Here is a 13536-nt window from a genome sequence, read left to right as displayed (position 1 = left end):
TCACCCCAGCTCCTCCCACATCACCCACCCTCAACACTGGAAAGGCTCTGCTGACTAGCCGATACCCCAACTCCTAATATTAAGATTTGACTAAGCATAATACTCACGAACGATGGGTAGAAACCAGAAAAACAGGACAGAGAACGCTACAAATATGAGAACCAGGAATTATGAAGAGACAGCAGAAATCACGAATACTGACCTACTAGAAATGCAAGAAGGGGAGTTCAGAATCTTGTTGTTCAATATGATGAAAGGATTCAAAACAAGTATAGAGGAGGTTAAAGGTGAATTAGAAACACTAAAAAAGAATCAGAAAGAGGTCTGGAATGAAATGAAAGAGGCAATAAGTGAAATGAAGACAGCAATTGAAAGAAACTCTGGAAGATTAGATGAAATGGAAAACAGAATATCAATATTAGAAGACAGTACATCCCAAACCGAAAACACAGTCAGCGATATACAGAAATCTTTACAGCAACAAAACCTAAACATCCAGAAATTATGGGATAATATGAAGCACCCTAATCTACGGATAATAGGCATTGAGGAAGGGATAGAGGTACAGACCAAGGGCATCTGTAATATCTTCAAGGAAATAATCTCAGAGAATTTTCCAAATATGGAAAGAGACTTCGATCTTCAAGTCCAGGAGGCATACAGAACTCCACTGAGACAAAACCAAAGAAAAACCACTCCACGCCACATAATAACCAAAATGACCAATATAGAGGCTAAGTAAGGAATCTTAAAAGCAGTGAGAACAAAAGGACGGGTGACATATAGAGGCAAAACAATAAGAATCACCCCAGACTATACAACCCAGGTTAGGAATGCTAGGAGAGACTGGTACGACGTGATTCAGACCCTGGAAGAAAATAACTTCCAGCCCAAACTAATCTATCCAGCAAAACTACTATTCAAGATCAATGGTGAATCCAAAATCTTTCACGATAAACAGAATCTCAAAAAATTCATGAATTCAAAGCCAACACTAGAGAAAATTCTTAAAGAAATAAACCATAAGGAAGAAAAAAGAAGCAGACTTCAGAATCAGAGAAGAGAGGAAGTTAATAAGTGGGCCACTTAAGTAAAGAAGAAAGATCACACCACCCAAGAGTAGACAGAACACAAAATGGCAGAAAACAAAAATCATATTTCAATAATATCTCTTAATGTCAAAGGACTTAACTCACCAATCAAAAGACATAGATTGGCAATGTGGATTAGGAAACATAATCCAAATATATGCTGTCTGCAAGAAACACACCTCACAGCCAAAGACATTCACAGGCTGAAGGTGAAAGGATGGAAAAAGATATACCATGCTACCAGTGACCAAAAAAGAGCAGGGGTAGCAACCCTAATATCCAACAAAACAGACTTTAAACTAAAACACATCAAAAGAGACAAATCAGGGCACCTCCTTTTACTAAAAGGAACACTATACCAAGAAGATATAATGATAGTAAATATTTATGCCCCAAATATGGGTGCAACCACATTTGTAAAACAAACCCTTCTGGACATAAGATCCCAAGTAGACCCAAATACAATAATTCTGGGAGACTTTAATACGCCTCTCACACCACTGGATCGATCTTCAAGGCAAAAGATGAGTAAAGACGTTTTAGAACTAAGGGAAACCATAAACCAAATGGACCTAATAGACATTTTCAGAGTATTTCAACCAGGAACTACAGAATACACTTTCTTCTCAGCAGCCCATGGAACCTTCTCCAAAATTGATCACATCCTGGGACACAAAGAAAATACCAGCAAATTCAAAAAATGTAATATAATTCCTTGCATCTTTTCAGACCACAACGGAATAAAAGTAGAAATCAACAACAGGAAACTCGAAAGAAAGTATTCAAATTCATGGAGAATGAATGATACATTATTGAATGACGAATGGGTAAGAGCAGAAATTAGGGAAGAAATAAAGAAATTTATGGAAACAAACGAAAACAGAGACACAACCTACCAAAACCTATGGGACACCATGAAGGCAGTACTAAGAGGAAAGTTTATTGCATTGAGTGCCCACATAAAAAGGACGGAGAACCACCAAGTAAAGAACCTAATGACACAGCTCAAGGATCTAGAAATTCTGCAACAGTCTATTCCCAAAGCCAGCAGAAGGCAAGAAATCATCAAAATTAGAGCAGAAATAAATGAAATAGAGAACAAAAAAAACAATTCAGAGAATCAATAAAACAAAAAGTTGGTTCTTTGAAAAGATTAATAGAATTGATAAACCCCTGGCCAACCTAACCAAAAGAAAAAGAGAATCAACTCAAATTATCAAAATTAGAAATGAAAAAGGAGATATCACCACAATTCAAAATATTATCAGAAACTACTTTAAAAATTTATACTCCAATAGACTTGAAAACCTGGAAGAAATTGATAGATTTCTAAGCACAGTTAACCTTCCTACACTTAGCCAAGAGGACATAGCAAGCCTAAACCAACCAATAACAACCAAAGAAATAGAAATGGCAATAAAAATTCTTCCACCAAAGAAAAGCCCAGGCCCAGATGGGTTCCCAGCTGAATTCTACAAAACCTTCAGTGAACAACTAATACCAATACTGCATAACATGTTCCGGGAAATTGAAAGAGATGGAACTCTTCCAAATTCCTTCTATGAGGCCAGTATCACATTAATCCCCAAACCAAATAAAGATACCTCAAGAAAGGAAAACTACAGACCAATATCCTTAATGAACATAGATGCAAAAATTCTAAACAAAATACTAGCTATACGCATTCAAAACTATATCAAGAAAATAATACATCATGACCAAGTCGGTTTCATCCCAGAAAAACAAGGCTGGTTCAACATACGCAAATCAATACATGTTATTCACCACATAAATAGAACCAAGAACAAAAACCACATCATCATAGCAATAGATGCTGAAAAAGCATTCGACAAAATCCAACACCCATTTATGTTAAAAACACTGCAAAAAATTGGGATAGAAGGAAAGTACTTCAACATCATCAAGGCAATATACTACAAACCCAAAGCCAACATTATATTGAATGGGGAAAAACTGCAAGAATTTCCGCTACAGTCAGGAACAAGACAAGGATGCCCACTATCACCACTCCTTTTCAATATAGTCCTTGAGACTCTTGCTGCAGCAATCAGACAAGAGAAGGAAATCAAAGGAATTCACATAGGAAGAGAGGAATTAAAATTATCCTTATTCGCAGATGACATGATCCTTTATCTGGAAGACCCAAAGAACTCAACCAAAAGACTTCTGGACCTGATTGACAAATTCAGCAAAGTCGCAGGTTACAAAATCAACCTAAAGAAATCAGTGGCTTTTCTTTATGCCAACAACAAATCCACAATGAAAGAAATAAAAACAACAATTCCATTCACTATAACCTCAAAACCAATAAAATACCTAGGAATAAACCTAATCCAAGATGTAAAAGACCTCTACAACAAAAACTATAAAACATTAAAGAAAGAAATTGAAGAAGAACTTGGAAGATGGAAAGATCTCCCGTGCTCATGGATAGGCAGAATAAATATCATCAAAATGGCCATTCTGCCAAAACTGATCTATAGGTTCAATGCAATTCCCATTAAAATACCAGTGACATTCTTCAGAGACCTAGAAAAATCAATCATGAATTTCATATGGAGAAAGAAAAGACCTAGAATAGCCAAAGCAATTCTCAATAACAAGAAACACGCAGGAGGCATTACAATCCCAGACTTCAAACTATACTATAGAGCAATAGTAGTAAAAACAGCATGGTACTGGCACAAAAACAGATATACTGACCAGTGGATTAGAATAGAAGATACAGAAACAAACCCACACATCTTTAGTCAATTAATCTTTGACAAAGGGGCCAAACACATACGCTGGAGAAAAGACAGCCTTTTCAACAAGTGGTGCTGGGAGAACTGGCTAACCATTTGTAAAAAGATGAATCTAAACCCCTATATCTCACCAAACACAGGAATCAACTCAAGATGGATCAAAGACTTAGAAATTAGACCTGAGACTGTGAAGCTAGTAGAGGAAAGCATAGGTTCAACACTACAACATATTGGCACAGGCAGTAACTTTCTCAACAAAACCTCCAAAGCTCAGGAAATTAAAGCAAGAATAAACAAGTGGGATAACATCAAACTAAAAAGTTTCTTCTCATCAAAGGAAACTATCAATAACCTAAAGAGGAAGCCTACAGAATGGGAAAGGATCTTTACCAGCCACCATTCTGATAGGGGGCTAATATCCAGAGTATACAAAGAGCTCAAAAGACTCTACACTGGCAAAACAAACAACCCAATCAAGAAATGGGCAAATGAACTAAATAGACACTTCACAAAAGAAGAGATACAAAGGGCTAATAGATACATGAAAAGATGTTCTTCATCACTGGCCATCAGGGAGATGCAAATCAAAACTACACTGAGATTCCATCTAACCCCAGTCAGAGTGGCAAGCATAAAGAAATCAAATAACAACAAATGCTGGCGAGGATGTGGGGAAAGAGGAACTCTTTTACACTGTTGGTGGGAATGCAAACTAGTTCAACCACTATGGAGATCTGTGTGGAGATTCCTAAGAAAGGTGGGAATAGATCCACCATATGATCCAGCTATACCACTCCTGGGTATCTTTCCAAAGGAGTTGAATTCAGAGAACTACAGCAACATATGCATACCTATGTTCATAGCAGCACAATTTGTAATAGCCAAAATATGGAACCAACCCAGATCACCATCAACAGATGAATGGATAGCAAAACTGTGGGAAATACACACAATGGAATTCTATTCAGCCATAAAGAAGAACAAAATTATATCATTTGAAAGAAGATGGAAAGCCCTGGAGAACATTATGTTAAGTGAGATCAGCCAAGCACAGAAGAAGAAGATACATATGTTTCCTCTAATATGCCCAAACTAGGAAACACAAAGAATACCAGAGGGACTCCAGATATTGAAGGGGAAATACTAGCTAAGTTTGGATGGTAAGATAGGAGAGGAGGAAGGCCGGTCTCGATTAATAAGGGTCTACACTTGAACATGTGTAAAATTATGAATAAGACATGGTTAACCTGGACAACCATTGGTGGGGGGGGGGGGAAATGTGGGCGGGGGGGGAGGGCACCAAATATAGTGTAAATGTATACTATTTATGTTCAATTAAAAAATTGTTATAAAAATAAAAATAAAAAAAAATAAAATAGGGCTGAGGGTGTAGCTCGGAGGTAGAATGCCCCAGGGTTCAATCCTCAGTACCACAAAAGAAAAAAAAGAAAGATATGCATAAATAATAATAATAATAATAATAATAATAATAATACAATCAACACCCTGCTTAAGTCTCCTGGAAGGTGTGGTGGTACATGCCTGTAATCCCAGTACGTGGGAGGTGAGACAGGAGGACCCCGGTTCGGGGCATCCTCAGCAATTTAGTGAGACCCTGTTTCAAAAATGAAAAGGAAAAAAAGCTAAGAGTGTACCTTGGAGGTAGAATGCTCCTGGGTTCCCTGCCCAGCATAAGAGTCCCTGAGCGTCCCTCCCCTCCCCCATTGTATCTCATCTTCGTCCCTCTGAGATAACCGCTCTCTTGAGTTTTACAGCTTTTATTCCATTGCTGTTTCTGTATATGTTTCTTCCTAGCCTTCTTGTTGGTTACATTTCCAATATTTTCTTTCTGTGACCCTTACAAGTTCTCCTAGTCTAACCGTCTCCTTCGCATTTAAAAGGTAAACTCACGATTACAGACGATCTTGTGCTAGTCTACTCTACAAACCTAGACATACTGGCCGTTGGAATCTCTACTTTTCGTTCTCTTCAGTTCTGAGTATGATTTCCATTTCTTGATAATACCAAATGGTCAGATTGGAATTTTTGGTTTGTTTGGTTTGGTTTTGCTTTTTTTTTTTTTTTTTCTGTTTGGAGTACAGATGAGATGCAGAAATGAGACAGTGAACGACCCTCGGATTGCTTCCTCTGCTGTGTTTAGACGCTAGGATCAGCCTGTCTTCTATGCAAAACCCATTCCTGTTAAAGGAATGGAAAGGGAAGAGACATTTGAAGCATTTTTCTGGGTCTTCTACGCAGTACCAAGAAGACAGTTCGTGCCATGCCAAGCAGAGCTCTCTGACCTCGCTAATACCACCAAAACCAGGGGATGTAGGACTAATTGTTCCAGTTTCACAATCAGCAGCCAGAGACTTGACACCTAATCCAGACCTCACAGCTGGTGTTCAAATGGACGCCTGTCCCTACATGATAGAAAATAGCTTAAAAAAAAAAGTAGCCAGCAGCCCCTAGAGACTGAGATTCCAGTAGCCTTTAAAACTTCCCCGGGTGATTCAAAACACACTACCAAAGCTGAAAACCACTGGTCGAGTCAATTCCAACCTCTTACCACCAAGGAAAAGGAGGGCTGTTCATTACCATTCTCGGCATTTAACCAAAATATTAGGCCTTCCTACACGGCTCTCGATTTTAAGCATCGCAAGAACTTTGGTTCCCTTTTCTTTTACACAGCATCTCCAACAGCTAAAACAACACTCGCAGCAAGTAGACACTCAATAAACAGTTACAGAGGGAACCTAGGAATGAACACTCTCCTGGGCTTTATTCCACACCGACACCTCGGATGCCAGTCTGAGCCAGGCCCCGCCCTGGCTCTGGAGACTCAGGGCTGAGCCAGCCCAACGGGAGACCTCTGCTGTTATGGGGTGTCCCTGGTGGAGCAGGAGGTCCAGCAGAGACACAAAGCAAGCCAGCCACGTTAGAAAAGTCAAAAGAGAAGCATATATATTACAAACATATTATTAATTTAATAAGGTCTTTTCTTTAACGCAATATATTCAGGATACAGGTTTAGCATGAGGTTCCAACGGCCTCAGAGGGCCAGTGGCTGCCATATTGGACATACAGTTCCAGAGGGTAAGACAGACATTAGATAGCCGAACAAACAAATATGTAACTAAGATGGGCGTGGTGGCACACGCCTGTAATTACCGTACTCAGAAGGTTGAGACGGAAGGATGGCAGGTTTGAGGCCAGCCTCAGCAACTGAGAGAGTCCCTGTTTCCAAGTATTGGAGTAAGGCTAGGGGTGTAGCTTGGAGACAGAATGTCCTTGTGTTCAATTCCTCGAAACACACACACACACCATATATATATATATATATATATATATATATATATATATATATACACACACACATATATGTGTATATGTATACAATAAATTAACTAAAAAGAGTGGGGAGGGAAGGCCTGACTAAAAACAGTGATATCAACTGAATGATTTAAAGAATTTAAGAAAAATAACAGCTAGGCATAGGGCTCATGCCTGTAATTCCAGTACTTAGGAGGCTGAGACAGGAGGATCGCAGGTTCCAAACCAGCCTCGGGAACTTGGTGAGACCCTGTTGCCAAATAAAACAGGGCTGGGGACATAGACTGAAGGTAGAAGGCCTCTGGTTTCCTTCCATCCCCAGTAACAGGCTTGCACAAAATTAAATAACAGAATTGAAGAACTTACGCTTCCAGTGCTGCAAAGGAAATTGTGTTCAACATGATTGTGGGGGACTTTGTAGCCCCTATTTGTAAACTGTCAGGGCCACTGGTAGCCTACCCTAAACTATCAGCGCCTTTCCCTGGGGCCCTCGCCCTGGGTCTCCTGCTGGGACGGCCTAACCTGAGACCGGGATCCTGCCAGCTCAGTTTCCAGAAAGCAACTGCAAGGCAAAGCTATTTTCTTGGGATAGAGATGCAGAGGGGCCGAGATCCAGGGAGTGTATCCATTCCCTCTCACAGCAGTTAGGATCAGCTCTAATCCACAACGTATTCCTAAAACGCATCCAGGGCCTTTAGGAAAGTCAGAAAGGATAGAGAATCTCCATCAGCATCAAAGATAAGAGCTCTCATGGGGCAAGTGGCTTTCCAACAGTTTACCATGCTTTTAGTCAAATGAGTGGGGCATCGTGAAAAAGAATTACATATTATAGCCGGGTATGGTGGCGCACGCTTGTAATCCCCGCGCTTGGGAGGCTGAGACAGGAGGATCACACAGGTTCGAAGTCAGCCTCAGCTACTTAGTGAGGCTCTCAGCAACTTAGTGAGACCCTGTTTCTAAATAAAATATAAAATAGGTCTGGAAGTGTAGACTGAAGGTAGAAAGCCCCTGGGTTCCACCCCCAGTACCACCAAAAAAAAAAAAAAAAAAAAAAAGAATTACACCTTCCACTCGTACTGCCCTCACTGGAGCTGAGGCATGGCAATCGCCCCTGGGTTCCTTGTCCCCAAGTCTCCATCATGATGATACCTCTCGTCCCCAGTCAAAATTCAAGGGTCTCAAGGGTCCTTACCTTCACAGACGTGATATGTTGCTTCTTTCTTGCTTTCAAAACTGGGAAGGAAGTCAAACTCTGTTTCCTGGGCTTTTTAGCATCCATCTGAGTCCTGTGGGAGAGAGAGTAAAAAAATAAGTTGGCAGTAGGAATGAAATACGGGTATATTTTATTATACCTATACATCTGCTTCTCCTCTATTTCCCAGATGTAGGCAGGAAGGCAGAGGAGCAGACAGGAGCCAAGGAAGGAAGAGAAAACCAGGTTACTGGCCATTTAAGACACCCAGCAAGGATCTGTTTTCCTTAGCTAAGTAGGCCTCATTCTGTTGCCACAAATACAATATTCCGCCGGGCGTGGTGACGCACGCTTGTAATCTCAGCATTAGGGAGGCTGAGGACAGAGGATCGCGGTTCGCGGACAGCCTCAGCTACTTAGTGAGGCCTCTGCAACTCAGTGAGACCCGGTTTCAAAATAAAGAATAAAAAAAACAGGGCAGGGGGTGTAGCTCGGAGGTCGAATGCCCCTGGGTTCCATCCCCAAACCCGCAAAAAAAAAAAAAAATACAATATTCCCCTACAATATGAATACATTCATGGACTGCTTACATAGTTTTGATGTCTATAGAAAAAGAACAGGGGAGAGTTAGTAGGAAAACCCTTTCTCTGGATCTCATCCGGCCATTTGCAGTTTCTTCATTCAGAGCTCACCTCTATGAAAAAAGAACTCACTGCAAGATGGAAAAACTTGCATCATTATGGAATCCAGTTAGAGCAGGATTTCTGACTGGGAGGTGAGTCTTAGAGAGCCCCCAGGACACTTATACTTTTGTTAACATTGGCAGAACACTGCTGACACTTCATTCTGCATCTCCAGGAGGTCCCTTTTCAGCCTCTAACATTAGCAAGAGATATAGGAATAAATATATAAGAAATAAGGGCAGAACAAGTACCAATGCAAATGTCAGCACAGTCTCTGCAAATTATCCCACTGGTAAGCCCTTGCACACACTATAACCAATGATGGAGGCGCCACGATTTTGAAATTATTCAGACGACTGAAGATAAGTCGTGTTAACAATTATTACAATGTAAATATTTAAAAATCAGAACTTACTTGTCCCCACATCATTAAAAGTTTAAGAATACGGTGCACAGATGTCTTATAGATATGATATAATTGTTTAAAACACAAAAGAGATCTTTATATATGCACATAATATATTGAGTGAAACCAGTAAAACAATGTGTATAACATGATTCTATATTTATTTAATTAAAATAAGATATGTGGCGGGGCATGCTGGTGTATGCTTGTAATAGGATGGTCGCAGATTTGTGGCCAGCCTTAAATACTTAGTGAGGCCCCCAGCAATTTAGTGAGACTGTTTCAAAATAAGAATAAAAAATAGAGCTGGGGTTTAGCTTAGAGGTAGGATGCCTCTGGGTTCAGTCCCTAGTACCATGGGAGCAGGGGTGGGGGGACATAGGTGAATAATTTTTTTGGTGTTTCAGAATTTTTCTTTTTGGGGGAGGGGGATTAGTACTGGAGATTGAACCTAGGGGCATTCTACCTCCTAGCTACACTATTAGCCCTTTTTATTTTTTATTTTCAAACAAGGTCTTACTAAGTTGCTGATGGCTTCTCTAAGTTACCACAACCACATTCTAGCCTCTAACCTGTGATGCGATCCTCCTGCCTCAGCCTCCTAAGTATTGGAATTATAGGTGTGCACCACCACGCCTGGTGTGTGCATGTTTTTAATATAGACATGCTGAATGGTCTGGAAGAAACGAGCTATAAAAAACAATTATCTCTGAGGAGTGAGGCTGGGGCAGGAGAGTGGGAGTGGGAATTTTTTTTTAAAGACATAGGATCTTGCTATGTTGTCCAGGAGTGCCTCAAACCTCTGGACTCAAGTGACCCTCCTGCCTCAGCCTCCCCAGGAGCTGAACTACAGGCTCACGCCACAATGCCTAGCTAGGAGAACATTCATTTTCACACACACACACACACACACACACACACACACACACACACACTTATGTGAAAATCAAGAAAAGTACTAGTCACTTTTCTGCTAATGATTATAGTTTCACTTCTTTCCTTTCCTTTCCTTCATTTCTTTTCTACAAACTCTCGCTGGGCCAAATTCTACCAGTAAACCAGATGTGTCTTCTGCCCTCAAGGAGAACTTGTTTGGAGGACGGCAGACACATGGAAGCTGATCACCACCATCCGTGCAGTCAATGCGCTGGCGGGAAAATGTGGACTGAGCCCATGGGGCAAGATTCAAGATGGCGACCGAGCTTCTTGGGAGAGCTGGTAGCCCTCACACCGAGGCAGGGACTTAAAGAAGTAAGACCCACAAAAACCCTTAAGACATCCTTAAAGGAGGAGCAAGACGGGCATGGAGCCAAGGGCAGAGGGACCCGGCTACAAGAGAACAAATGTGAAGGAGCGTTTGCCTTCCCCGGATAGTACAAGCCCCATCCTTGGACACTCTGGTAGCGGGTCAGAAGCATGGGTTAGATTGTCAAAGAACCACACCGCCCAAGTTCAAGTCTTGAGGCCCCTGTGATGATTCGAATTCTGGGCCGACACAGTCACATTTGGGTTTTGGGCCATTCCACAAGAACACAGTTTGGAGGCGCTCAGACCATCTGGGCACCCAGGAGAGTGGTGGGTGGACAGGGCTTTAGCCAACCCAGTGATGGGGAGGGAGGGGCAGGGATGAACTTGGGAATAATCTGAGAGCCTGGACGGGTAGAAATTTGACCTTTGACTGGACATGGGTTTGTAAAAACCCAGCAGTGGGGGAAAACGGATGTAACGTTTTCCCTCCGAGTCCAGTGCGCTCTTCATCTCCTTCACAGGAAGCCAGAGACTTTAAAACAACGGTGCTTTGTCCAAACAGGGGGAGCTCTCTCCTCTGAGCAGCACTGCAGGCAAAGAGAAGGAGCGGGCCCCAAAGACAGAGCCAGGACACGCCGAGGCTCGGCTCAGCTTTGCCACGACTTTGCACGAGCCATTTGTCTTCTCCGGACTCACTTTCCTTGTCTGCAAAAATGACAAGACAAGATCAGACGACCCCTAAAGTCCCTTTCAGTTCTAAATTACTTTTTTTCTTTCTGTACTAGGTGTGGAACCCAGGGGCATTCTACCTCTGAGTGACATCCTCAGCCCTATTTTTTATTCTTTATTTTGAAACAGGGTCTCACTGAGTTGCGAAGGACCTCGCTAAGTAGCTGAGGCTGGCCTAGAAGCTCCATCCTCCTGTCTCAGCCTCCCGAATGCTGGGATTCTAAGTGTGCGCCACCACGCCCGGCAAATTCTAAAGTTCTAAATTACTTTAATTCTAAGTCTTAGAAAGAACTGTCAGAACACACACACACACACACACACACACACACACGCACGCACACACAAACGCGCGCACGCACACACACACGCACACACACGCGCGCGCACACACACGTGGGCGCGCACACACACACACACACACACACACATACACACACACACATTCTTCCCTCCCCTGGATGATTCTGTAGCTATCATGGACTGTTTTGTACCCGCCTGCCTGCTTGCTTTCTATTTCTCTCCTTCCTTCTTTCCTTCCTTCCCTCCCTCCCTCTCTCCTTCTCTCTCTCTTCTTTCTTTCTTTCTTTCTTTCTTTCTTTCTTTCTTTCTTTCTTTCTTAAGGTCTGGAGTTGGAACCCAGGGGCATTCAACCCCCAAGCTACACCCCCTGACCTATTTTTTTTATTCTTTATTTTGAAACAGAATTCTCTCACTAAGTTGCGGAGGGCCTCACTAAGTAGCTGAGGCTGTCCGCAAACCACGGTCCTCTGGTCTCAGCCTCCGGAATGCTAGGATTACAAGAGTGCTCCATCACGCAGGCTAAGTTCTGATTTTTAAATGTTTACATTGTAATAAATGTTAACATGACTTATCTTCAGTCCTCTGAATGATTTCAAAATTGTGGCGCCTCCACACGGCCTCTCTTTCTTTCTTGAATATTCCTTTTCTAACTCAGACATATGACATATCCTTCCAATTTGGCAGTAATAATGAAACTAACCTTTAGACTTTCTTAAAAATAAAAATAAAGAAAATAATTATCCCAGCGAAGAACTGAGTTTTAAAAATTAGCCAGGTGTGGTGGCACATGCCTGTAATCCCAGGACTTGGGAGGCTGAGACAGAAGGATCACAAGTTTGAGGACAGCTTCAGCAGTGTAGCAAGACTCAGCAACTTAGATCTTGTTTCAAAACAAAAAATCAAAAGGGCTGGAGGTGTAGCTCAGAGGTAGAAGCCCCTGGATTCAATCCCCAGTAATGCACATGTGTATACAAATGTGGTGATGTCATTTGCAAGAAAATAGACAGAACTTATTAAAGTGACTCTTGCCAGAGAAAACTCACCCTCTATCTGCTCTTGTCCTTGAGATTCTTCATGGTCCAGAGCTGGAAGGGGGTTTAAAGGCCATCCTTTCTGCTGGGGGTGGTAGCATAAGCCTATAAAACCTATAATACCAGTACTGGGAGGCTGGGACAGGAGGATCTAAGGTTTGGGGCCAGCCTCAGCAATTTAGCAAGACCTTGTTTTTTGTTTTTGTTTTTTGTTATTTATTTATTTTGCAGTACTGAGGATTAAACACAGGGGCATTCTACCTCTGGGCTACATCCCCAACCCTATTTTTTTTTTTTTATTCTTTACTTTGAAACAGGGTCTCAGTAAGTTGTAGAGGGCCTCACTAAGTAGCTAGCCACGGACCTGTGATCTTGTCTTAGCCTCCCAAGTACTGGATTATAAATATGTATCCCCCCACCCCCGCTAGCAAGATCTTGTTTTAAAATAAAAAAATAAAACAGGGCGGGAGGGATAGTTTGGAGGTAGAATGCCCCTGAATTCAACCCCTGACATCAAAAAAAAAAAATTCTTTAGAACTCCCAGATTTTATACACCTACCATATGCATTGAATCCCTCAAGCTATATAAAGGCCGTTTATATTAGTTGTTTCCACAGTTTGGACTTTTCCATGTCAATGGCCAGGTACTTTGGCAAAGTCTCCATTTAAGTCAGGACAGCAGAGTTTGAATCAAACTTGGTGATCCCGGTCATTATTTAGAACACGCCAAAGGGGCCAACGTCCCTTAAGCTCTCATG

At 41.7% G+C, this 13536-nt stretch overlaps 1 protein-coding gene across 2 annotated transcripts in view; it reads right to left on the bottom strand.

Moving 5' to 3' along the window:
- DYRK4 (dual specificity tyrosine phosphorylation regulated kinase 4) overlaps positions 1–8468 on the bottom strand; it is a gene marked incomplete at both ends in the record, with an annotated part of 55588 nt that extends 47120 nt beyond the window's left edge. For both annotated transcript variants that reach the window (XM_080705742.1, XM_080705743.1), the window contains one exon: positions 8382–8468. In XM_080705742.1, the coding sequence (XP_080561868.1) occupies positions 8382–8468 (87 nt within the window). The remainder of the gene's footprint in view (positions 1–8381) is intronic.
- Between the last annotated feature and the right edge of the window lie 5068 nt (positions 8469–13536).

The sequence above is a fragment of the Muscardinus avellanarius genome (genome assembly GCF_963383645.1).
Source record: "Muscardinus avellanarius genome assembly, chromosome: 11".
Lineage (NCBI taxonomy): Eukaryota > Metazoa > Chordata > Mammalia > Rodentia > Gliridae > Muscardinus > Muscardinus avellanarius.
The sequence above is the reverse complement of the archived record's forward strand: the minus strand, read 5'-3'. Positions and strand labels throughout refer to the sequence as shown.